The sequence below is a fragment of the Branchiostoma belcheri genome, unplaced genomic scaffold (assembly GCF_001625305.1).
Source record: "Branchiostoma belcheri isolate BF01 breed outbred unplaced genomic scaffold, Haploidv18h27 scaffold9, whole genome shotgun sequence".
Classification (NCBI taxonomy): Eukaryota; Metazoa; Chordata; class Leptocardii; order Amphioxiformes; family Branchiostomatidae; genus Branchiostoma; species Branchiostoma belcheri.
In genome coordinates, this window is record NW_017804575.1 from 4,662,147 (window position 1) to 4,687,606 (window position 25,460).

The 25,460-nt window shown below is 42.8% G+C and overlaps 1 protein-coding gene across 1 annotated transcript in view; it reads left to right on the forward strand.

Annotated features, from left to right (window-relative positions):
• Positions 1–4,132: 4,132 nt before the first annotated feature.
• Positions 4,133–25,460, forward strand: part of LOC109487655 (transient-receptor-potential-like protein) — a 26,303-nt gene continuing 4,975 nt past the window's right edge. The window contains exons 1-16 of the mRNA XM_019791659.1: positions 4,133–4,323; positions 5,652–5,835; positions 6,467–6,552; positions 7,488–7,650; positions 9,280–9,495; positions 10,477–10,563; positions 10,988–11,071; positions 11,474–11,679; positions 14,681–14,808; positions 16,263–16,412; positions 17,279–17,380; positions 17,862–18,057; positions 18,769–18,964; positions 20,055–20,183; positions 21,465–21,578; positions 23,565–23,680. Coding sequence (XP_019647218.1) covers positions 4,133–4,323; positions 5,652–5,835; positions 6,467–6,552; positions 7,488–7,650; positions 9,280–9,495; positions 10,477–10,563; positions 10,988–11,071; positions 11,474–11,679; positions 14,681–14,808; positions 16,263–16,412; positions 17,279–17,380; positions 17,862–18,057; positions 18,769–18,964; positions 20,055–20,183; positions 21,465–21,578; positions 23,565–23,680 — 2,348 coding nt within the window. The remainder of the gene's footprint in view (positions 4,324–5,651; positions 5,836–6,466; positions 6,553–7,487; positions 7,651–9,279; positions 9,496–10,476; positions 10,564–10,987; positions 11,072–11,473; positions 11,680–14,680; positions 14,809–16,262; positions 16,413–17,278; positions 17,381–17,861; positions 18,058–18,768; positions 18,965–20,054; positions 20,184–21,464; positions 21,579–23,564; positions 23,681–25,460) is intronic.

Sequence of the window (25,460 nt, forward strand, 5' to 3'; positions counted from 1 at the left end):
TGTAATGTTATGTGCCTTAATTTGTATTACATTTGTGTACTCTGTGTTTTATGAATCCAGGAAGAATAGATTAGATTTGTTATCTAATGGATATCTAATAAAACATCAAACATTAAACATCCCTTCTGCCTAACGGTAAGAAATTTTGTGCCAAACGGCCAAGCAGGCTAAAAGCTAACTGAATTTTGAGAGCCTGTCACACATTCAGAACCTTCCCCCGAACACCAGCCGACCAAGGTTTGCTGACTCGACGTTCGGAAGCAGACTGACGCCTACCTTTCTTACCTTACCTTAGACCTTAGCTCCTCTACCCTGGATGCCAAAACTAGTATCGGGCCGTTAGCCGTTTTCCTTCGGCAGCCGAGAGCCCTTTGCCCGCCTGCCTAAATTAGCGCTACGGGGGAGTTGAGCCCAAGGGGTTTGTCCGGCCCTTTTCGGTGTAGGGCCAGCCAAACTCCCCCCGGGGTAGACTCCCCCGTAGCGGTAATTTACACCAGCGGGCGAAGGGCTCTTGCGGCCCGGAAAACGAGTTCTGGATTCCAGGGCATAGGTCCTCCTGTGCCTACATTGGGCAGCAAGCTTCCATCTGGGTCTAGTGGCTGCTGCCTCCTTAGCCTTTTCCCAGGTTACGAACCACATCGGATTTGAGTTAAATTTGAGTCAACTTTTGACTGCAGGGTCATTCGGGGACACAGCAACGGTGCTTGAAAAATGGCCCCTATTCTAACCCGCACGACCGTGAAATGTGCTCTGAAAACAATCAGCTACCGCAGCCGATAAAGAGCCGTCCATCTCCACCCACGCAACAAGAAACGCGGGGTGAAAAATTGGCAGTTTGCGAGTTCATTCAAAATTGACAGTTCAATCACATTCACTTGGCGCTGGTGCACCGTTTCTAACCGTCAAATATCTTTTGAGTCTTAGCTTTGTCTTTGTCGCACCTCGGGGCGAAAGAAATTCAAAGACACATTTGGGACCGCATCCTCCTTGCCGGTACAACGCCACCTTGCGGCAAGCATAGTCCATTACACCTGATGAATAATTTCTACATTCCACTTTTGTTATCGTATGGACCAAAATTGAACAGCTGAACTATACACTTGGGGGTTTGACCATGATTGCCTAAAACTGCCTGATGGATATTGTGATCAGTTTACAACATAGTATATATGCATAGTTGTTGTGTCCCAAACTGTGCCCGTCCCATTCCGTGCCTGAGCGGGCACAGAACGGGACACAGCCTGACTGTCCCAAACCGTGCCCGGAAGTGCTGTCAATCATAGTGATTGGCGGGAATCTAAGCATATTTATTCACGCCCACGATTTCTTATATGGTTAGATTACGTGAGAATTTGCGAGTCTGTGTACAGCATGTGCTTTCAAAACGCAGTTTTCTCACAACTTAGTCTTATGTTTGGTCGATACGAACTTAGATAATAATATACAGAGACTAGTTAATACAAGAAAGAAACTCGCTTGGGACACATATTATGAGAACTATGTTCAGTCCCCTAGCATGGGACAAGCTTAAATAATATGTGGCCAAAACTGTGTGCGGTCAGATACGGTTCTGGATAGTCGACCGCGTGTCCCAGAATGTAGATTTGCCCCAGGCACGGTTTGGGACACGCGCCGTGTGTCCGCATGGTTTGGGACAAGGCATGGTTTGGGACACAACATAGTCTTGGTGCAACTTTCTCTCTTTTTGGCTGGCTTGTCAATATGCATTAAAACAAGACTTTTTTCTGGATTTTTAATGAAGATACGAGATATACTATCAACTACAAAGATAAAAGAACGCCATGCAAACATACATTTTGTAACATGTTATTCAGTTTACAATCAAACGCAAAAAAAATCTATTTTGTATTTCCCTATTAGGGTGCCTGCTGTAGACGACGAAAATGGAACCAAACCGCCACGAACCCGACGGGAAGAAAGAGTCCTCCTCGTCACGTGCTTCTGTCGAGAGGGAAGCGCACGGACAGGGAACCGGAACCGGAAGAGACGGATACATAGGTCATACCGGATATGGAAGAGAGGGATTCACAGGTCACCCCGGATCCGGAAGAGACGCAACCATGGGGTATCCCGGAACCGGTAGAGACGCAACCATGGGGTACCCAGGATCCGGAAGGGACCCAAATATGGGGTACCCAGGAACCGGAAAAGACCCATCGGTGGGGTTTTCCGGATCCGGAAGGGATCTATATATGGGTCCCCACGGATTTGGTAGAGAGGGCTACGTCGGCAATACCGGAAGCGGAAGAAGATTGGGCTATTCCATGTATGACCTGGCCAAGAAACCTGCAGTTTCCGGTTTTTCCTTGTCCCTGAGACTCTTCAAGTCCACCCACAAGTAAGTAGACCGATCATATGTCACATACAGTCGTGTGATACAATTATAAATATTTAAGTAGGATTAATTACTCATATTTTGCCTAACCTATATGTTATGCCTTTCTAACCTTTTACAAACTATCTAATCAAGGTTTCCCTGTTAATTTTTCCATCACCCTTTCTGCATCGTCTTTTTATGACCATGTGTATAAAAACAGGAAATTGAGTTTTACCGTAAGAAATACCTCCGCCCCTGAACAGTTGCCAAAAAAAGTTGTCTGTTGATGCCAAAAATGAGTTTGGGAAAAGGCGGAAGGTTTATGGTCCCTTTAAAAGATTTTATTTGCACAATACTTGTCCAAAGTCAAGCATAAAACGCACACACATTAAATCAACAAACAGATAACGGACGGACTCTTGGCTCCGTCCTTGGTGCTGAACTGAGTCTCTAGTGTTATCATTTGCAATGATAACTGTCTAGCAAGAGGAGATAGGCTTATATCCAATATAATTAAATTGGAACACGTTGCAAATGTTTTTCTAATGTCCTTGGCCCTTTGCAAAGCATAACAAGACTCAAACCTCCATGAAATACATAAGTTTTTGTAAATGTTTTTACACGGTACACTACACTACAGTACAGAACAAAATAACACAGGTTTTTGTCCTAAAATAGGTCAGGCTGTCAACTCAATACATGTAGTCTATTCCCGAGGGAGAACATCACCAATCAAACCTGGTAGGCGCGCTGCCTGACCACACGCGTTTTGCGTTAGAGGAAGTCTTTAACCGGAACATCTGTTTTCCCTCAAAATACAAAAGTTTTGCTGCAGTACCAAGGTCAGCCACCAGGAGGCACATATTTGACCTTGACCTTTGGCTTCCTAAAACCTACCAGCATACCAAATATCATTACAATCCATGAAGGCGTTCTGAAGTTATGCTGACTACAAATGTGCGGAAACACAAACACACAGACAGACAGACACACAGACAGACACACAGACGCGCCAAAAACAATACCTCCATTTTTCATGGAGGTAATTATACACCACAAGAAGGAAAAAGCAGCATTGTGAAAACAGGCACACCAATGCTTCTAATGTCTCATTTCTAGAGGCTCATCTAATCCCATAGAAGCTTTAGTCCGACATACTTGTTTTTCTCCCACATATGGGTTCTATGTGATAGTCGGCTTGGATATGATCGATGCACTTAATGCCACAAAAATAACCCAGATGATTAGGAAAAATGCAGGCCGACACTGATACCATACAGGACTCGCTGTAAAAGAAGCCGTTTTGTCGAGTCACTAATATTTCATGCTGACACAAAACACGGAATTCAAGTCGTAAACTACTGGATGAAACGAGCGCGAGAGCATATTAGTTCTGCCACGCAGTGCAAAAATGTAGCCATTACTGGCATATATATATCTTTAGCTGGAAATATCGTCTGAAAAGTGCCTCACATTCGGCGGGAAAATAGAAGCTCGTGGATCTTGTCTGAAAAGTGCCTCAGATTTGGCGGGAAAATAGAAGCTCGTGGATCTTGTCTGAAAAGTGCCTTAGATTTGGCGGGAAAACAGTAGCTCGTGAATCTTGTCGTCTGAAAATGGCCTCACATTTGGCGGGAAAACAGCAGCTCGTGGATCTTGTCGTCTGAAAAGTGCCTCACATTTGGCGGGAAAACAGCAGCTCGTGGATCTTGTCGTCTGAAAAGTGCCTCACATTTGGCGGGAAAACAGCAGCTCGTGGATCTTGTCGTGGGTGATTTTTGAAGCGGGTTAGACATGACTGACGGGCGGGGGGACGTCGGTGCCGTCAGGCGGAGGGAGTACGCACAGATCGCCACAGAAATGCACATCATCCCTCAGCGTGCAGCGGCTACACGGGAGCCCGAGGCGTACACCGGGGCACGGGGAGGGCTCGCTTCGGAGACAGGGGGAGTTCTCTCCGATGGGAAGGTAACAGCGGCCCTGGAGTGGGGGAGGGGGGCAGTATTCTTTACCAAATTGTTCTAACATCAGCTTCTATACGAGAGTTGTAACGAATTGCAATCTTTCTCCTGTTTATTTCTAATTTGTAGATCATGCTAGTATATGTTCCTGACAATGTGGCAAGCTTGTGCTAACTGAAATGACAGCCAGACATTTAACGTTAAATAATGCACGGGAACTCGGGTTTCCACTGAATTTCACACTACCAGCCATATTGGTATTATTAGGTTAACAACAAGTGCCGAAATTCTAAACGGTTTCCTTTTTTTTCCTAATTTGGATGGACGATTTTGAAACTTTATCACTGTGTAGAATCATCTGTGTGTGTATACGTATCACTGTAACAATTACTAACATACTTCCCTCCAGGTAACATAATACCGCCACATTAAAAAGACATGTAAAAAGATCTACAAATCGGATACAGCACAACTAATCATATAAAGTACTGGTGTAAGATACCCATGATGTTGAAAAGGCCTCGATTATCTCGATAGAAAATATACCTGGCTGAGTTTTGAGACTTAAAATTGCATGTATTATGACAAATTTAAGGATTGCAGGGAAACAGTGAGACTAAAACTATAGTCTCTTGGATGATTCATAAAATAAGTGCATTAAATTAAAGATTATACTGTAAAGCACATTTTAACGATTAACATGTATATGTGGCTTTCTAGAATTTAAGGTGATCATTTTTCTTACCTTCGCATCTTAGGATGTGCATAATAGGAACCGTTGAAACCATTCTTTTTTTGGAAACACCTCTGGGACGGAGCCTTTACCACTGGTTTATGGGGTGTTGAATTCCGCCTACAGACGCTTTCCTTTGTAGAGGATGTGTCTAGATATTGCAGAAATACATTAATTATCAGATGAATACCTTCTGCTGTGTGTGTGTGTGTGTGTACATGATAGAGAGAAATCTTATAATATTTACCTACAATTAGTATGACATTCGTAGCTTTCTTAAAACAGAATGCAGAAAAGTTTATCATGAAAGTTCATCTTTGTTTACTTGGTAATATTCATAGTTACAATGTTGAGCTTTATTCCAATACACAGGTTAAACAGAGATCCCATTTTCAGTGACCACTGCCTTCATCAGGATAATTAAAGTCTCGTGTGAATAAGGTCACGTGTCTTTAACCGTAACTCTCGCGATATTACGTTTTGATGTGATCGGTCAATAATTATCCTGATGAAGGCGACAGTGGTCGCTAAAAATTTGATCTCTATTTAAGCTGTGTGTTGGAATAGAGAGTTTAACATTTTACCAAGACAACTTTACGTTCTTTTCTAACCACTGAAGGTATACCCCCAAAGAACGGATGTTCCTTGAGGCGGCTGAAAAGGGAGACAAAGCGACCCTCATGCGTTGCCTCCAGCCGCCCAGCCCGGTCAACGTCAACGTCACCAACATGGTGGGGCGCAGCGCCCTGACCATGGCAGTGGACAACGAGAACATCGAGATCGTGGAACTGCTACTGGGACAGGTAAACATTTCTGAGTATTGTTTCCAGTTAAAATTTTAGATCCAACACAATAAAGTTCGCGCACCTAGAGCTTCTAACCAATCACTGTGGTCTTCCTCAGTAGACTGACCCAGTGAGGATTGTCACGTGGCTTCTTATGTGACGTCAACACTGGGTCAAAGGTATCTGGTAGACGATGTCGGCCCCCGTCGCAGTTGGTGGTGGGCCCTGATGTAAATAGCCTCTTTCACCCCTCTTAGGAAATAGTCTTGTTTTGTGTCTGCGTATTGTTCTGTTTCGGGGTATTGCTGTCGAGACAAGCAAGAAATAGTTTCATCTGAACTCCTGTACAACCCAAGTGACGGTGTGCATTACAGGAGTTTGACTTTTACATTTTACTGACACTGAGACACTGGAATCGAATATGGTAGCTTAGAAAAAGTAATTGCTGATAGGGCTATGTAAAGCGAATTATGTTCTAGTTTGGTAGATGCCGATAAATGCTACGTGAGCACACGAAGACTTCGATATAAATAGAATGTTCATAATGTATCCAGAATCAAGTTTTGCTTCGAAGCTACCGTGTCAAGTTTTTGTCATAGTCTTACGATACGACTTGTTAGTTGAACTGATGAAAATTTGTCCATTTCAGCCTGACATAAAGATCGGTAACGCGCTGCTGTACGCCATCCGGGAGGGTGTGTACCGCATTGTGGAGATGATGGTCAACCATCCCAGGTGAGGAGAAATACTTCATCTTCATCTTTGCCCGGGCTCTCAGATGTTGTATGAGCCCCGGCTACACCCCCTATTGGGGCACGTTTAGGGGGGGGGGGGGGCTTGGGTCTAAGGCGGGCAGGTCTCCAGCCTGGCCCGGAAGGACTCAACGGTGGGAGCCATGACTACTGGGCCAGGCAAGGCGTTCCATTGTGGGGTCGTACGGGGGAAAAGGGAATATTTATAGGCGTCTGTACGTGCATGTATACGTATGTATGTACGTACGTACGTGCAAATACGTCTCTAAACACAAACCCTTCCATATAACACTCGGTCTGGTTACCTCAAATGTAAAAAAAAATGTTAGGCAAATTCATTTTTAATGAAGATGTCAATATATTTTATCAAGTTTACCTCCGGAGAAGAAATACATAGTGTTTTTGTGTCTTCTTCTCCAAACAAATAAAGTTTGTCTGTCACCATGGTAACTGGAGCTGTAGCAGACACCCTGTGGTGTTGGATTACATTTTGTACCAGGGCAGAGTTACCACGCCATAAACACAGTGGATGAACAACCCACTGCCCCTGTGGCCTCAAAATTAGTCTCCACCAGACTTCTTTTGCGGGGTGAATAAATCGTAGAAATTGGCCTAAAAAGGGTATTAATTGGCCAAAGAAGGTAGCCGGCCAGAGAAGCTTCATTGCCCCGCCAAGAAGTCGGTGATATGTCGCTACGATGAAAAGGCATAAAAGTAATCCCCTCATCTACCGAACAAGGACAGTGGCTTAGCACTGTCTTGGCGGGGCAATGGAGCTTCTCTGGCCGGCTATCTTCTGTGGCCAATGAAAACCCTTTTTAGGCCGATTTCTACGAATTATTCACCCCGCAAAAGAAGTCTGATGGAGACTACCTCAAAATGGCTATGGGACTACCTTTATCTTTTCTGTGTCCGCAGCATCACGCCGAACATGCTCGGTGAGGAGTGGTGTAACACGATCGACCCTGGGGAGGAGTGTTTCGACTACTCCCCGGACATCTCCCCCGTTATCCTGGCCGCGCAGCTCAACCAGTTCGAGATCCTGCAGCTGCTGCTGTCACAGGGCGCCAACATCTCTAAGGTACTGTACGCACTATGCACAAGGTGAACAAATACGCGTCTGACTCATCAAAATGGCGGCAGTCTGACAAGCTGTGGCGTCGTGTAACTATGTGTGGTGTAGTGGTACATCACTGGACTATGAAACGGGGAGACCCGGGTTCGATTCCGGGTCGTACCCGAACAAGTCCGAACTTGCGCCCCGATGTTGTACCCTTGGGAAAGGTACTTTACACGACTTTCCTCACTTCACTCAGGTGAAAATGAGTACCTAGCTTCGGCTAGGCACGTCCCTCGGATAGGACGTTAAATGGAGGTCCCGTGTTTGGGAGAGCCACACCCCACGCACTTACCGAAAAGAGTAGGGGACCTTCCCGGTGTGAGTGGTTCAAACCTTACAGTCTGGTCTCGGGGTTGACATCTTTGAAAAGGTGATAGTCACCTGTTATGTCAATCCTTCCACAAATGTGGTGAATCGTCATAAATAAATAAAGCTTTCGCAGTGAAAGGTTGCCCACAGTTGTCTTCTATCGTCCTTCAGGGAGGACGGTGTGCAGACTAACATAGCTTGTCGTGTGTCCGAGTGTCTCTGATAATCTCAAGCCAAAACTATGCCCATATTTCAATTAAAATTGAGCTATAGGGAGCGCAGTTGTTTACCTTGTGCCTTGGCTACGAAATGTACATGTAGCCATTTAACGACTGTACACTCTTGTTGTCAACTGTATTCGATATGGCGATATATTTTGGCTTCAGATGATCGGGGTACCCTCTCTCACCTGACAGCCTATGTACATGTTGGGTTACAAACCGACATCCATGAAGGACGCTAGAAGAGGAAACTGTGGACAAAGTAACGTCGCTTCCTGTTTGGATGCCGCAATTTTGATGACGTAGTTTCTCATCCTAGGACATGGAGCATAATAGGAACCGTTGTATACATCCTTTTTTTTGGAAACACCTCTGGGACGGAGCCCTTTACCACTGCTTTATGGGGTGTTAAATTTCTCCTACAGACGTTTTCCATTGCAGAGGATGTGTCTAGAAATTGCTGAAATACATTAATTATTAGATGAATTGGGTACTTTCTGCTGTGTATGTATAACGTTACATGATAGAAATCTTATAATATTTACATATAACTATTATGGCATTTGTAGCTTTCTTAAAACAGAATCCAGACAAATTTGTGCGTGTTGTCCAGAGAGAGATTATGCTGATGAAGACCACGGTGATGATGATGTTGATTTTGCTATGTGCTAGCTAACAGAAATTTTATCCACAATCTTGCCTTCATCTTGAAAACATACTTCCTTCCGACCCACCCAACGCAAACAACGCCACATTATGTACTTCTTACAGGCAGCCCCACCCTCCCATACCCTACTAACTGCCGTATCTTTAATATTGTGTTTAACTCTATCCACCACTCTGGAAGATTTGACTAATCTCATTAATGTTATGCTATAGGTATTGGTGCGTCAGCCACTTTCATTTTATGTATGTGTCATACTTTATGTCATCTTTATGTTACATTTGTATTATGTTTTATGAGCAGCGGATTCACATAAGCACAACAAGTGCTTCCTATCCAATGCTCAAAAATCCATGTGAATAAAATAAGATAAAAAAAATCCACATCTTTCCACAGCCGCACAACCTGACGTGCGAATGTGACAGCTGCACGGAGCGGATCAAGGCTGATAGCCTGCGGTACTCGCTGCACCGCATCAGCACGTACCGGGCCCTGGCCTCGCCCGCCTGGATCTCCCTCACCTCCACCGACCCCATCCTCACCGCCTTCCGCCTCAGCTGGGAGCTCTTCAACCTCGCACAGCTCGAGAACGAGTTCAAGGAACCATATCTGGTGAGAAGCTTGTCTGTTTGTTTGTTTGTTTGTTTACCGACTCCATCCTCTAACCTTTCATTCATAATTAAGAGCTCCTCAACATATTAAGTTCACTGGACACAAATAAAACCCATGTTGTTAGATTCCACCAGACAGTACTCTCCAAGCAGAGGTTGTGGGGGAATGATCGTTACCTTTTTATATATGGCCGTTTTTTTTTGTCCTGATCCCCAACCGTCGGTGGCCGCGGAGCTTCTCTGGCTAATGGATACTGTCTGGCCAATTTGCCACCGAGAGGGATCTGCTTGGAGATTAACCAGACAGCTCTACGTGCAGCAAATAAAATGAAAGTTGGCAAAATGGGAATAGTAATTTGCCAGCGTAGTTGGCGTGATTACAAAGGCGTGCTCATTACGATTTTGCCAGCTATTAGAAGAATGTGAAGTCGTAGAGGCGACAAATACCTCTTTCAAAACCTTCCTCCGGTTTTGCCATTTTTTTTTTTATTTTGCCATCTTACTATATTTTGGATAGACTATCTGGTACATGAAGTGAAGTACGCTTATTGCAACAAAGGCAGCAGATTTGTAATAGAAAACATTTAAGGCCACACTGACTTAATTTTATGGATGACATCCACGCGCGCTTTGATTCTCGACTGTTCTCAAAAAAAAAAAAAAAGAGCACGTCCTCAGAGGCTCTGACCTGGCTCTAGGCCTGGGTAGTCCATGGTAGTTAGCGACAATACGGAGCCGGTGGTAACTCTGGAGGATAGCACCCTGACTGTCGAAGCTCCGCAACTCGCTATGTATTGCCACGAATTCACTACACCAGCTTCGTATTCCTGTGGTTTAGAAGCATTTTTATTTTTGGCCGGAATTTTTTTTATTCGCCCGCGCGCACTAGTTTGGGGGTCTTCAGAGAATGTCATCCATAAAATTAAATCGGTATGGCCTAAGGTGAAATTTGCTGTACTCACCTTGTGTTCTGCCCGTACAGGAGCTGGTAGAGGAGTGCCGAACGTATGCCGTACAGCTGCTGGACCAGTGCCGCAGCTCGGAGGAGGTTATCGCCGTTCTCAACCAGGTAACTGTTATGTAAACATTTCATTTTATTGATAGCTCTCAGTAGACATCCACCATTATCTTCATCGACCAGCTCTAAGGGTGGCCAATAATATGGATACTGCCTGGTCAATTTGACACTGTCTTTGCGGCCCCCAAAAAGATACTTTCTGTGCATTCTGCAAGTCAGGGCCCGGTAACATTCGTCGTCAAATCTAATTTGATGTAGAGAGGGCAGACAGTCTTGTAAAGGCTTTCTTAGAGCCTTGTCCAATGTTGTTTCTGTCACAGTCTTAGGCGTCATGAAACTGCTGGGACATCAAAGTCGTACGAAGACCTACGATAAATGTGACACAGAATAGGTGCTCGTTGGCTGAGCTACGACAAAGTTTTGTTTCTTTGTACCACAGGCTTGTGAAGACGATGACAGTGACGAGGAGGAGGAGGAGGAAGGTGCACAGGATGACGAAGATGAAGAAAAACTCTCCCTGAACAGGCTGAAACTCGCGCTGAAGTATGAACAGAAACAGGTAAAGCAAGCACAGTGGGGTTCAAGCGCCACTAACTCATCCATTCCAATGGGTCCGGATCTTTTGGACTAGACGTTAACGCGCTGGTGTCGTAAGCTGGCTGCCCGGGTTTGATTCCCGGCGTCCCGGGAGTCAGAGGTTTTCCCATTTCTACTCGCTCCTGTTTGTTTCAACAAACAACATTTTCCATCAGCAACTTTATCACAGATATGCAGTGGGATAGGGTTGACTCAACTTACTACATTAAAAGTATGGCCGGAAAAATGAATTTGAGAGTCTAGTCTGCCGCCCTGAATCCAGTTTACTGCCATGAAATTGCATCGTATATCTTTACGAAACAATGCATATGCCATACGTACGCTCGGTTTACCGGTTACGAGATTCAGATTCTTTCCCCTGCAGTTCGTGTCACATCCGCACTGCCAGCAGCTGCTGACCACCATCTGGTACGAGAGCCTGCCGGGGTGGCGCAAGCGGAACATCTTCACCAAGGTGTTCATCCTGATGTCCCTCATCAGCCTGCTGCCCTTCATGGCGTTCTACTACATCCTGCACCCGCGCAGTAAGGTCGGCCGCTTCATGAGGAACCCTTTCATGAAGTTCCTCAGGTAAAACCTTCTTCTTCCTATTATTATATTCTTTTATTAGCAATTCAACATGGATAATACAGGACATCAGCATGAAAGTTCATCTGAGTTGGTAAATTACATTATGAAAAACTTAGCCTCAAGAGAGGCATAAAAGACAAGACTCAAGAGAGGCCGTATACATCAGGGCACTTCAACCATCGCTCAACCGGGACGGGGGGCGATATCGACTTCAGAAAACCTTTGACCCTTTGCTGACGTCACACGTGGGAAAATCACGTGTCCACAGCATTTGGGTCAGGTAGCTGAGGAAGACTGAGTGATTCAGTCGAAAATTTCTGGTGAGTCAAATTTTGAGTTGGAGAAAAGTTTAAGTTTTTCATAATACAGGACATGGTGGTGAGGCACTCTAGCTGTAGCTAATTTTAACCTCACCACCAAACATACAAGTATATACAGTGACAAAATACATGACAAAAAACGACAGAGAACAGCAAATGGGTGGGAATGGATCAATAATTGGTAAGGAGGAGAATGTTTTGTAGGCTATGTATGAGTTAAATAGTTACTTCTTCCTATTAGTCTCAAAAACTCATGGTCTTCCGAATTAGGAGACTACTTTTGAACATCCAAGTGTTTTATTCGGCCGTCGTTTTAGTGACCGTTTGTCACCTTCCTCAGGGCAATTCTGACTGGTTCAAATTTCACAGCACAGGTGTCGCTACTATAGATGCATCCCCAAACGTAAAATGTGTATATATGTATTCCTGGTCATCCACCAAGCATCCACCATATGCTAAAGGAGAGAAGACAGAGACATAATATAGGAATTACCGCGTTGCTATGGAACGGTACATGTTACAGCTGGTGCAATATTGGCAAAACATGTTTTAAAAATGATAAAAATAATAAAGATCTCTATACACAAAATCAAGCGAGCAACTGAACAATCTGAGCATTCACAACAAAATTTAAAAAAATATATTGACCTTGTTCTGTTTCTATGGGCCAATTTTTAGTATACTGTAGTCTGTAGGGTCTCCCCTATTTTACCATGAAGTAGTCCGCGTTAGAAATTCTATCATGATGTAGTCGACATGCTTGTAGCTCCAGTGTCATTTTCCCATGCAATGCTTCTTCTCTTGTACGGTATTCTGACCAGGACATCCCAACAGACGGCTCTTAGCCATCATCATCGGTGAGGCTAGGCCACCGATGATGCTACCGCTACCAAAAATGTTTTTTCTTATTTTCTTATGTTGAGAAATATTTTTTTGACAGGGGGATTTTCAAGACAATTCAAGAAACATTCTTCAAAGATTTTGTATGTTGATTCTTACACAAAGAATTTTATTCATCTTTTTTCTTAAGAAAAGAAAATATTTCTACTATCATGCTCACCAGCACGAATCTTAAGAATTTTTAGAATTTTAACAAAGTTTACAGTATTTTTTCATTTTTTCTTCTGTACAGAGTGATTTTCTTGCTTCAAGAATAGTTAGCTCTTAGTTCAAGAAATATTTTCTTGTTGACAGAATCCTTTTCTTGCTACAGCAAGAAACACACGTGTTTCTTGAATTTTCTTGCTACGGGGATCTTTAATTTCTTGTTTAAAGAATAATTTTCTTGCTACAAGATACCATTTCTGTGTACAAGGAAAACAAGAAAAGCATTTTTGGTAGTGCAGCCGTTACAATTCATAGCCTTCAAGCAGCTTTGTGGTTTGGTAGCCTGAAGTCTGGCCTGATTAGCTATAGGTCCGTTTCCAAAAATTGGCTCCCCGCCAACAATTGGAAGCAATTTTGGGGGAGCAGTCCTATACCTAACAAGGCTGGATTTTAGGCTAGTGGTTTAGGCTCGATGTGATGTGGTACATCTGTTTTAGGCCAGAGCAAGTAAATTTTAAGGATGGCATCCTCCGAACAGACTCCAAATCTAATGCGAGCGGGCGAAAAAAACAAGGCGGGCCGAAAAAAACAAGGTTCCTACATTTTAGAATTTTGACTCAATCATTGTACAAATGGTTTTGATTCAGTAGGAACATACACAGCCAATATCACATACATATCACTGCATCAAAGTAAGAAATAAAACATTAAATCAGAAATTTTTTGTCTCCTCTCTTTATAGTTATCTGTCATCCACGTATGGGCATGGCAACAGGCATCTTTGCCCATTTTCGGCATGGTGACTACTGTCAGAAGGCAACAAAATTTCTTGTTGTTTTTTTTCCAAAATCAGGCAAAAATCAATGCGCGCGTTGATTTCATCCATAAAATTTACTTGCTGTGGCCTTATCGGAAAAAACGAAATGAACACAAACTAACCCCCATAAAGCAGGAGAGACGTAAAAGTGATAACCACACAACTGCTTGAAAATGATCTCATGTTATTGAGGGATGTCCTGATGGGTTTACCGTACTTTTTCCCTTCTTTATAATCTTGCAGTAAGATCAGGCGCTTCATACGATCCCCCATCATAAAATTTCTCAGGTAGGAAACTTAATATTCTCCCATGTATATGTGTCCAGTATCTTCATCAAGCAGTTAGATCTAGGCATCCATCTGTCTGCTCCTTTCATTGATGATTAAAGAACAGTCAGCTTTTCTTTTTAAGCTTTCTCTTAGTTAGGCTGAGCAAATATAATTTCTTGGTTCTCGTATTTTCAGTAAACTAATAAAGCGAGTGGGCAAAATACGATTTGAAATAAAAGCAAGCATTCTGTGATAGGTCCGTCTGTTGTGAAGAAACTTTTAGTGCATGAACAAAGCTAAAATGGCGATTCATGGTTTATACTAAATCGCCAAAAGCACGAGGCCTTTTGGAAGACTTCTTTGAAATGCTGAGCATTTGGGGGTTGAAATTTGCACGGAATTGTCGATATGTTGCTTTTCATCAAATAAAAAACATAGGCGGACAAATCCGAGAACCTAGAAATTTAAGATTGGCGTGACCTTAGGAAGATGTGGCAGAAATAGACTATCCTTCCTGGTGTTTGAATCATTTTGACCGTTTCTGCAGCCAGTCCGGTTCGTTCGCGGTGTTCCTGATCCTGCTGACCATGGCCTCCCCCCGGGAAGAGAACATGACCAACAGGCGCGGCCCGCCGCCATCCACCGTGGAAGTCCTCATCGTCTTCTACGTAGCAGGTAAGGCCACCCCGAGTTAATTTTATGGATGACATCCTCCGAGACCCACAAACTAGTGCGCGCGGGCGAATAAAAAAAATTCCGGCCAAAAATAAAAATGATACTAAATCACAGGAATACAAAGCTGGTATTGTGAATTTGCGGCAGTACATAGTGACGTATACGACAAGCCGGCACATGCTGGCTTTTTGCGGAATATCATTTATGAATCGGCACTGTACGTATGTACTCATTTCTTGTGTCGTGGAGCTTCGGTAGCCTGAGTGCCATCCTCCAGAGTTACAATCGATATATCTCCGTATTGTCGCTAGCTACCATGGACTACCAAGGCCTATAGAGCCAGGCCAGAGCCTCGTAGGACGTGATCTTTTTTTTTTTTTGAGAACAGGCGTAAATCAATGCGCGCGCGGATGTCATCCATAAAATTAAATCGCTGTGGCCTAACATAGATGATGCGTAGTGTATAACACATCATTGCAAAGTGGGCCCGTAGGCAGTGTAGTCGATCTCGGTCGGGCTCTGAACTCGACTGCGGTCATGATGTAGTCTTATTTTGAAACTGATGTCCCACCAGGGCCCAGTGGGTCTCTCGGCGGCTGCCGGGCTATTTGGGGACTCGCCCAGACCCCCCGCTTTTATCATATGTAGATAGACCTAATTTACATAAGTAATGAGAAAATGGTAACTGTCGTAATTACATGCTTGCAGCATTTGGAAGTTACGTGAAGGTGTACATCATTTAACATAAGGTAATCAAATCATCATCATTTGCATAATTCATATCAAAGGAAATGATAGAATAGCCCTCTTTGTTAAGATAAGACTTTCATTGGGCGGAGAATATGAACAACTGATTTAATTCATGATCTTATTTGCATAATCAATGAGAAACGTTAACATTGACAAGTTGTCAGTCGTGAAAGTTCTTATTTTGGCGAGGGTATGAGATCGTGGAACTCTAGTTTTATTTACACTCACATCATCAACCGTGGTACCTGGTGAAACCTACAGTGGGGGTCGCTGGAAGACAGACGTAGAATGTCCAGACTGTGCATGATGTACAAAATGACTAATAAACTGGTGGACGTACCAACCACTAAGTATCTGATACCAGCCCAGAAAAGAACAAGAAACAGTCATGCCTTCAAATATCAGAGTTATCAATCAAGAATTGAGGTATTCAAAAACTCGTATTTCCCCAGAAATATCGTAGAGTGGAACTCGTTGCCACCAAGCACAGTTGGGGCATCATCACTAGAAAGCTTTAAACAACTCTTGCAATCAAATGTGCAAAGATTGAGTGTAACAAGCCGTTCTGTGTGATATAGCTAGCTGCCGCCGCGCCGCGTGACTGCGAAGCTGGTGTGTTACGCCGAAGGGCGGTTATACCGGCTATGTATACCGATACAGATACAGACCTGCGGATCCATGTTCTTCATCCATCTTTCTCGCAGGTATGGTGTGGAATGAATGCAAGCAGCTGTGGGAGGAGGGACTACATTCTTACGTGCGAGAGTGGTGGAATTGGATGGACTTCATGATGAATTCACTCTACCTCGCAACAATATCCCTCCGCCTGGTCGCCTATGTCCGCATCACGTCAGGTTCGAATACTACTATTAGGAAAAGACAAAGCTAAAATAGTAATTCATAGGTTATACTAAATCGACGTTATTTTTGCCATAATACAAATGTATTGGAGAGTTGGTAAGGCACACGTAGGTATGCAAATAGAAAAATGTGCTAAAGAACAAACTGATAATTAGTCAAAAATACGAAAGTCATAAATATAAGGCTTCCTAGTAGTCAGATTTATTTCAATCAATCAATCAATCAATCAACCGCAAGCATCAGATGCATGGCGGCTGCAGACTTGTCCCTCCAGGATGTTCTGTTACCATGCTAATTACCCTTGAAATGGGGCATTACCTTTTTGGTGATTTCATGCCCCCCTAAAGTAAGTACATTTAGCCAAAAACAAGAAAAGTATCTTTCAATACATGAAAATAGAAAAATTATTCATCTTAAAAAGTCGACCAACCTACATGCACGATGGAGATGTTCATAGGAATACACGTATCATAAACATGTACATCATGTACATCGACGTATTCAAGTCTCTGGTTGGGTCCATTCATGTAGATTTCAATAGACTTGTTGCTACAGATAGATTTGACTATATATATAAATGCAACAGCCCACACAATGCAAAAATAGGTAGATACATAAAAGACTGTTATGTTTTTAGAAAGAATACTGATTTGCTACAGTCACATGTACCCATAAATAACTCCGCCTGATTGTAAAGCCTGAGCTAACTTTTGATTATTTCTTTTCTATATATAAATTGTTAAGTTTTATTCTATACCTATCTATTTTACTATGCTACTTATTGTTACCTATTTGCCATACAATTCTCGTGCAATAAAGTTCTTCTTCATTGTAGGCACGGCTGGTCCCAAGGACTTAGAACGCAGTTTCTGGCCACCTGATGACCCCACCCTGATCTCAGAAGGACTGTTTTCTGTTGCCAATGTCTTCAGCTTCTTTCGAATAATATACCTGTTTCAAGGTACGTACACCTAGAAGATTAGCAAGGAGGTTCATTTGTGTTCATACACTGATTTTTTTGTACATAGTTTCCATAATAAGAAGTCCAAATTTTCGACTAAAAATCGGTCTTGGTCAATGAATAAGAACTCCGCCGCTTCTACAACGTTGGTGTTTGCAAATAGCACACCTGGCTCAGTGAGCAGAGGATGATAAGTTGCAGAAAGTTTATAGCGCCCCCCGTCTGTTAACACAGCAATGGTTTGTGTGTCCGTGTAGGCACCATGAGTATGCAAATTACGGTTTTGTCACTCGCCTAAAGAACATGTAAGAACTTATGAAACTATTAGCAATACGCAAAAGTCGTGAAATCAAAATGCAGAATTTCTAAAATGGTGCCCTTTTCCTGTCAGATTTTGGGTGAAAAACACTTTTCAGTGACAAGCGTTCGTGAATATATTTTGTCGGTTCCGGATCTCCCGATGGATTTTTTTCTCTTCCAGCCAACCCCCATCTTGGGCCGCTGCAGATCTCCCTAGGCTGCATGCTGATCGATATCGGCAAGTTCCTGTCGGTGTTCTTCCTGGTGCTGATGTCCTTCGCCTTCGGTCTCAACCAGCTGTACGGTTTCTACGCCGACACGGAAGAGTGCCTGAGCGAGGGGGACGCCTGTCAGAAAAACCCAACGGAATTTCTAACGTACATTTTGCTTATTATTCTACATTGTTGCCATTGGGCTTTTTTCATGGGCCTTTTCACTCACTTTTTTTGTGAATATTTTCTTTGGGCTGGTGGTTTATAGGATGCTGGAATACGCCAAAAAAGCAGTTACTCAAGCAACTGGATCATACGTTTCCAAAATCATATCCAGTTGCTTGAGTAACTGCTTTTTGGCGTATCGTATTACCTGAATGTCTAACCTTCGTCGACGATACTGGAATACTTTTACAAACTTTGCAACGGGACGAGGGGGGTTACAGGCAGCCACGTTTGGAACCACATTATTCTTACCACAGCGCCACCTAGCGGAGAGAAGTAGCGCCTGACAATTAGCACTGACAAGTTTATCAAGCTGCAAATGATTTGATTGTTTTCCACCATTAGTTCCTTTCCTTTTTGGTTTTCATTAGGCCATGTTTATTTGATCATATGGATCCTCTGGAAACCACAAAAACCGATGCGAGCGTGCAAATAAAAACGTTTGGTATTTTGCAACTGTTTTGTATGATTTACAGTTTGGCTGAAAACCTTTTTTTTTGGAAACGGCAGAAAATTCATGCGCGCGCGGATGTCATGCATATAATCAAATCAACATGGCCTTATTTGTAAGAAATTGGTTTCCTCAAACTATTCTGACCTTACTAGAAAATTCCAACAATCATCCTCAATGATCTATACTTTTTCTCACAGCCTAGGCTCGTCGTTCCAAGCGCTGTTCTGGTCTCTGTTCGGCCTGACGCCCCTCACCACCCTGGAGCTGAAGGAGGGGCACCGCTTCGTCATCTCTGTCGGCTCGCTGCTGCTCGGCGCCTACCACATCGCCGCCATCATCATGCTGCTCAACATGCTCATCGCTATGATGTCCACCTCCTTCCAAGAAGTAGAGGTAAGGCCACAGTAAGTAAATTTTTTGGATGACATCCTCCGCAGATTTCAAATCTAATGCGAGAGGGCGAAAAAAAACAAGGCGGGCCCAATAAAACAAGATTCCTATATTTTGAAATTTTGACATCATGAACCCTGTTAAACAAGAAACGATAGCTATATAGTGCTAACTTTACTGCCACCTGTCACAACATCCATTTGTCACTGAAACAACTTTGAATAGGGAAAGTTTTCAATCATTGTACAAATGGTTTTGATTCCGTGGGAACATATAAAAGGAATAAAATACATCACCGCATTAAAGTAACAGTCAAAACAATAAATCAGAGCCTTGTCTTGTCTCCTCTCTTTATATTTATCTGCCATACACGTTCCAGCATGGCAAGGCATGTCATTTTGTCCATTTTCGGAATGTTGACCACCGTCAAAGGGTAACAAAATTTCTTTTTTTTTCCCAAAATCAGGCGAAAATCAATGCGCGCGCGGATGTCATCCATAAAAATTACTTGCTGTGGCCTAACATCGATTATTATAGAGGAGTTCACATTGTTACCAGTTCAGACCAGTTCTCTTGTCCCACCATGATAAATGCTAGCCTCTTCCAGGCTTCGGAAGTGGCAGGGAAAAGTAGAAATTTGCCAAATAGGCAGATAACATGCCAGACTGGAGTTGGTGCTCTAAGGGGTGAGGCAAATGTACATGGCATGTTATCTGTCTATTTGTCCAATTTCTACACTATCCAGCCGCTTTCCAAGCCTGGGAGAGATCTTTATTTCAGGTCTTGTATTTATAGTAGATTTCTTATTTTATGTTCGTCTGCACGTTTGTATATGTGGGTTATCTAATACCAGTTAACACTGCCATGATAACCTGTGTCTTAACCTGTTGTCTTTGCCAAGAAAGAAAGAAAGAAAGAAAGAAGCCTGGGAGAGGTAGATAACGGTGGGACCGATTGCACATATCATGTGGTCTTCAAGAAGTGTGACACGAGCAAAGATGGTTGGTACAAAGTCGGTATCGCCCCCCGTATTGTTGCTGAGAATTCCATGCAATTCTACGGAATACTCTATAAATTGTAATTTTCCTTACAGAACCATGCGGATTTGGAGTGGAAGTTTGCCAGAACCAAGCTGTGGCTGGGGTACTTCGACGAGGGCTCGACCCTCCCACCGCCGTACAACATCATCATCACTCCCAAATCTATGTACTATTTCATCAAGGTAGGAAACACATTTTTATGTTGCTATAAAAAAAATGGTCTAGTATGCCAAAGGAGTTAGCTATAGTTGGCCAATGGAGTACACATTGCAGACCACTTGGACCGGTAGTATACCAGTGTGTCTGTTTGGGGATAAAAAGTTGATAGGGGATCCATATAGAATTTGTGCCACCCAGACCAGGGAAATGGAAGCTCAGGGTGCAATCACGAAAATGCTGTACCTACATGCATTTGTAATATCCGAATTCAGTAGGGAGAGTGGTCGGAAATGCAATCGGGCCATTTGCCCAACAGAGCCTTTCTAATGGCAGTGATTTCTGTGCAAATCGAGGAAACGCACAAGGAAGTTCAATTTGCACGTGCACTAACACAAGACCATTAGACCTTTGCTATTAGACCTTTGCTATACATCCCATTACTAGTACTTTTCATTAGGCCACACCAAGTAAATTTTATGGATGACGTCCTTTGGAGACCCTAAATCTAATGCGAGAGGGCGAAAAAAAAACAAGAAGGGCCCTAAAAAACAAGTTGCCTAGATAAGAAATATTGCACTGCTGACAGGACCGTCCTGTCTGTTAATAGTTCCAAAAACGACACTGTTTTGGAGCTATTGACAGGATTTTTTTCAGTGCCATTTTTTTTCTTGTTTTTTTTTTTTTTCAATTTTTGTTTCCATTTTTTAACCAGGCACAGGCTTTCGGCGTTACGGGTTTCACATCAATCTGACGATTTGCGGCACCGTCGTGACTCTTTGGTCATAGTTACAGGAAGTGGAATTTCTTGTTTTTTTTTCTAGGAACAGGCCAAAATCAATGCGCGCGCGGACGTCATCCATAAAATTTACTTGGTGTGGCCTTAGAGGACTGCATACGTGATAGGTCTGATAGGTGGCTCTTGCAATAAGCAGATATGAAAACGGGTAACGATGTGGAATACCTTCCACTCTTTCCCGCACTTGAGCCCCAAATAGCCCGGCAGCCAACCGTATAGCCCGTAAACTACGCGATAGGGCCCCGTTTTGCGGAACCTAAGAATATATAGGAATGAATGAATGAACTTTATCGCTCGACAATCGTACGTGGTACAATGTGTGGCAGTAATACAACAATACTACAAAACTAAACTATCTTATTACATTTCTTACTACAAACTACTATCTGTGGCAGTAATACAACAATACTACAAAACTAAACTATCTTATTACATTTCTTATATGGCACCGTCTTCTGTACTTCAGGCCGTGCGGCAGAAGTGGCCGGAGTGGCAGGACCGCATGCAGACCATCAGGAGGAGCCTGAGTTCCCGGCGGGATGGGCCCCCTCCTCCCCCCGCAGGAGCCGCTCAGCAGCACCCGGCAGACACCAGCACAGACCCGCCTGCTGAATCGGAAGAGGTTTGGGGGATCTTGTTTCGATCTTGTTTTCCTGATTGTTGTTTGCTTGTTTGTTTGTTTGTTTGTTTGTTTGTTTGTTTTCCTTCAATGTTATCAATTCGGTAACAGCACTAGATTTTTACCTATCACAACGGTTATGGATACACATTGCAGTTGGTGTGTTGCACGTTAAACGGATATGATAGGTTGCTTATTATACAGATATAGATTGATTACGTAGGCTCGCCCTGGCAGGGCATGTTGTTCGTAGTAACGAACCAGCTGGTAGACTAGTACTGTGGCTTCCTACTGGGAGACGTAGAGTGGGACGTCCTTATACTACACTGTTGTCCATGCTAGAGAGAGACACTGGTCTCGCAGGGCCTGCATTAGTGTCCGCTATGAGAGATAGGACATACTGGAGTAACTTTATCAAGTGTACCTCACCGGATTAGTATAAACTAATCTGGAGGCATGATGATGATGATGATGATGATGAGATTGATCTTTGTCAGTTTGCGACTGATTACTCATTGACTAATTTTTCCCCCTTTTTTGGATCCATACAGGTACCAAGGCCATACACCATTAGCTCGTCATGTAAAGGGCAAGTCAATCAGGTGCGTAAACCACTGTCTTAAGCTAAAGGGCTTCCTTGTACTGGTCATAAATGTTTTACCTTTCATCTTAAGTAAGGCCATGTTGATTTGATTATATGGATGACATCCGCGCGCGCATGAATTTTCGGCCGTTTCCAAAAAAAAGTTTTCAACCATACTGTAAATCGTACAAAACAGTTGCAAAATGAGCCAAAATATACCATAAGTTACAAAAAAATTAATAAAAACTATACCGATGTCGTAGAATGCCAAAATCAAACGAAAAAAGACGAAATTGTGAAGAAATGAACTTGAAGACTAGATTATTCGCCAAACCATATTCTGTGCCATTTGCTCAACCCTCATGACCACGTAGATTTCATAATGAAAACAACTTTTTTTTTTTGCAAAACTTTTTTTTATTCGCACGCGCGCATCAGTTTTGGGGCTCCCGGAGGATGTCATCCATATAATCAAATCAACATGGCCTAACTTGAATTGAATGTAGATGATCTTTTATAGTTACATGCTGTTGTTAAGCTGCTGTTGTTGATGAAATGAAGGACAGTTACTAATATAACTCAGTTTCTTATATTTCTAGTCTTAGGTATGAGATAAGGAACATACTATTAGCAAGCCACGTTAAGAATGATCAATTCATGGTTTTCATGCAAAAGGTACATTGTCTTTCAGGGAATGTCACTGGAAAGCTTAGAAATGCAGGTATGAGTGCAATATTAATTTTACTAATAGCAAAATATTCAGTTACTTCTACTTGAAGTTGTTTCGGTGTAGGACGTTAAGATCTCTTACAAAGCTTATTTCTAGACCCTTCTCTCAAAAATATCTGCGTGACGTTTTACCTATTTCTGCTATCCTAACCGGCAATGTTTAACAAATGTCTCCTAATCCCAATATTTTTGCAGCAGGCACCGGACTGTGAGAAAGCGAGGCCTCCTGAACAGGGGCCCAGTACGGACCAGATCTATCAGGTACTTGTAACGGCCAAGTAACCCTCTGATTGCATGGTTGAACAAATTGACAACATGAATTGTCTGATGGCCGAATATAAATAACAAAACAGTGATCCAAAAGAGCTTTAATATGCCCATAGAAGTAAAAATATGTTAGTCAAGAACGATTTAACGATGATGAAAACATCAGCTATATTTCAAACAATATATTATGACATTATGAAAAAAATGATGTAACATTACATCATTAGATGTAGAATACAATGTACATGAAATATGATGTGCATTTGTACTAATTTTATGTCGTAATCAGTGTTGGTAATGTCAAATCAAAGCTTACTTCTTCAATATGTCAAAAGTAAGTAGTAGTCTATTTTTATTTTTAGTAGTATGTTTGTTTGTTTGTTTGTTTATCTGTTTGTTTACCTGTGCAGTCCGTGATGCAGCGGCTGGTGCGGCGGTACATCCACCGGTACAAGCAGGCACAGAGCACCGACGGGGTCAGCGAGGACGACCTAGCCGAGATCAAACAGGACATTTCAAGCCTAAGGTACACACACCAAAACATAGACTACATCAGGCAGCGAAAAGCAGAACAGCGTTAAGCTACGGTCACAACCCGCCGTACGTGCTTCTGCGTGCTGTCTACGTGCAAAAACGTGGGAAAACGTAGGGCATCCGTGCGTGGTGAGTACTGCCTCCGTACGGAATCCTACGGATTTGGGAGCACGCAGACACGCCGTAGAACTTTAAGTGCATGTAAAACTTTTTCTGCGTGCGGTCTGCAGATTCACCACCCGTGCGTGCGAGTACGAGCGACGTACGTGTCGTACGTGTCGTGCGGAAGAAGCACGTGTGAGTACGGCCTCCTTACGGTAAAGTTGCAATCGCACAGAGATCGTACGTTGTAAGCACGTACAACTCACTTACCACTTGCGCAACGTACGATGCACGCAACCGCTCACGGCCAGACTTGGCGTGCAGACCCCACTCTTACACCTTGCGCAACCGTGCGAGTGACGTGCGAGTGACGTGCGTAGACGCCACTCCTTCCCCACGTTTTCAGAAAAAAAACGTAGCAGACGTAGCCTCCCAAAAAACGTACGGAGAAAAAGCACGTACGGCGGGTTGTGACCGAGGCTTTCGTGTAGCATCGTTTTCTAAATATCTTCATTGTTGGCGTGCCCATTGTCTATCGTTAGCATGCAGAAGGAAAGGGACATTATCTTGTCTCAGGTGTATTTACTTCGTTAAAAAGGGGATCTCATTTTAACTTCATTGGGTTAGTCTAAAGTCACGTTGAACTTCATATAAGTAGAGGGAAGCAACGTACAATGTATGTATAGCCTCAGATAGCTACTAAGTAATAGTGTGCTAATATAATCAGTATATTTAGTACGTTTTTTCATCGCGTGAAGCATAAAGAAAGAAAGAAATTAGCTTTTGACAAATTATGTCACTTGTCACATTTAACTATCGCTAACAAGACATTGTGGGGTCGTGTGGCGTAGCGGCAGAGTGCTCGACTCGGAACCAGAGGCCCAGGGTTCGAGTCCTGACATGCCACCGATCTTGTGCCCTTGGGAAAGGCACTTGACACGACTTTCCTCACTTCGCTCAGGTGTAAATGAGTATTGTACTGTCCCTGTGTTGGTGGCGGCATTAACCCTAAACAGTACACCTGGGGTCCGCGCGGACCCCAGCACTATATATTCTGTAATATCTTTTTTGTTTCTAAAGATTTTTTTCTGAAATTTTAGGTAATTGTCACCCACAAAGTTGTCTATCAATACAGTGCAGAAAAACTCCGTTTCTACCATTTATAAAAAAAATTATATCTGATTTTCTTTTGGGGTCCGCGCGGACCCCAGCCGGCTTTCGATCATAATAGATACACTGGCGTTCTTATACATTACCTTATTTCCGTTTTTATATGTTTCTATGCACTCATCGTATGTCTACCAAGTTTTCAGAGAATGCATGGTGTAGTAATAGAATTAAATTTTAATAACTTTGGTGTAATTATGACGTCATATGACGTCAGAGCTAATAATATAGTCTGCCATATTGGATTTTGACCAATGACGTCATCAAATTAGCATATTCTATGCATATTAAATGATTTCACTTATATTTAATTATGTAAGATGTTATGAATGTTGGAAAAGAAGTGTAATTTAATATAAAACTCAGAAAATTTTTATGTTTAAACCAAAATTACTTCTAAAAAAAAACTAGCCTGCTAGAAACCCGTTGCCATGGCAACACAAAAAAACATCAACTTACTAGTATTAAACTAATATGAACTTTTTTCCTAGAGACATTTTAGG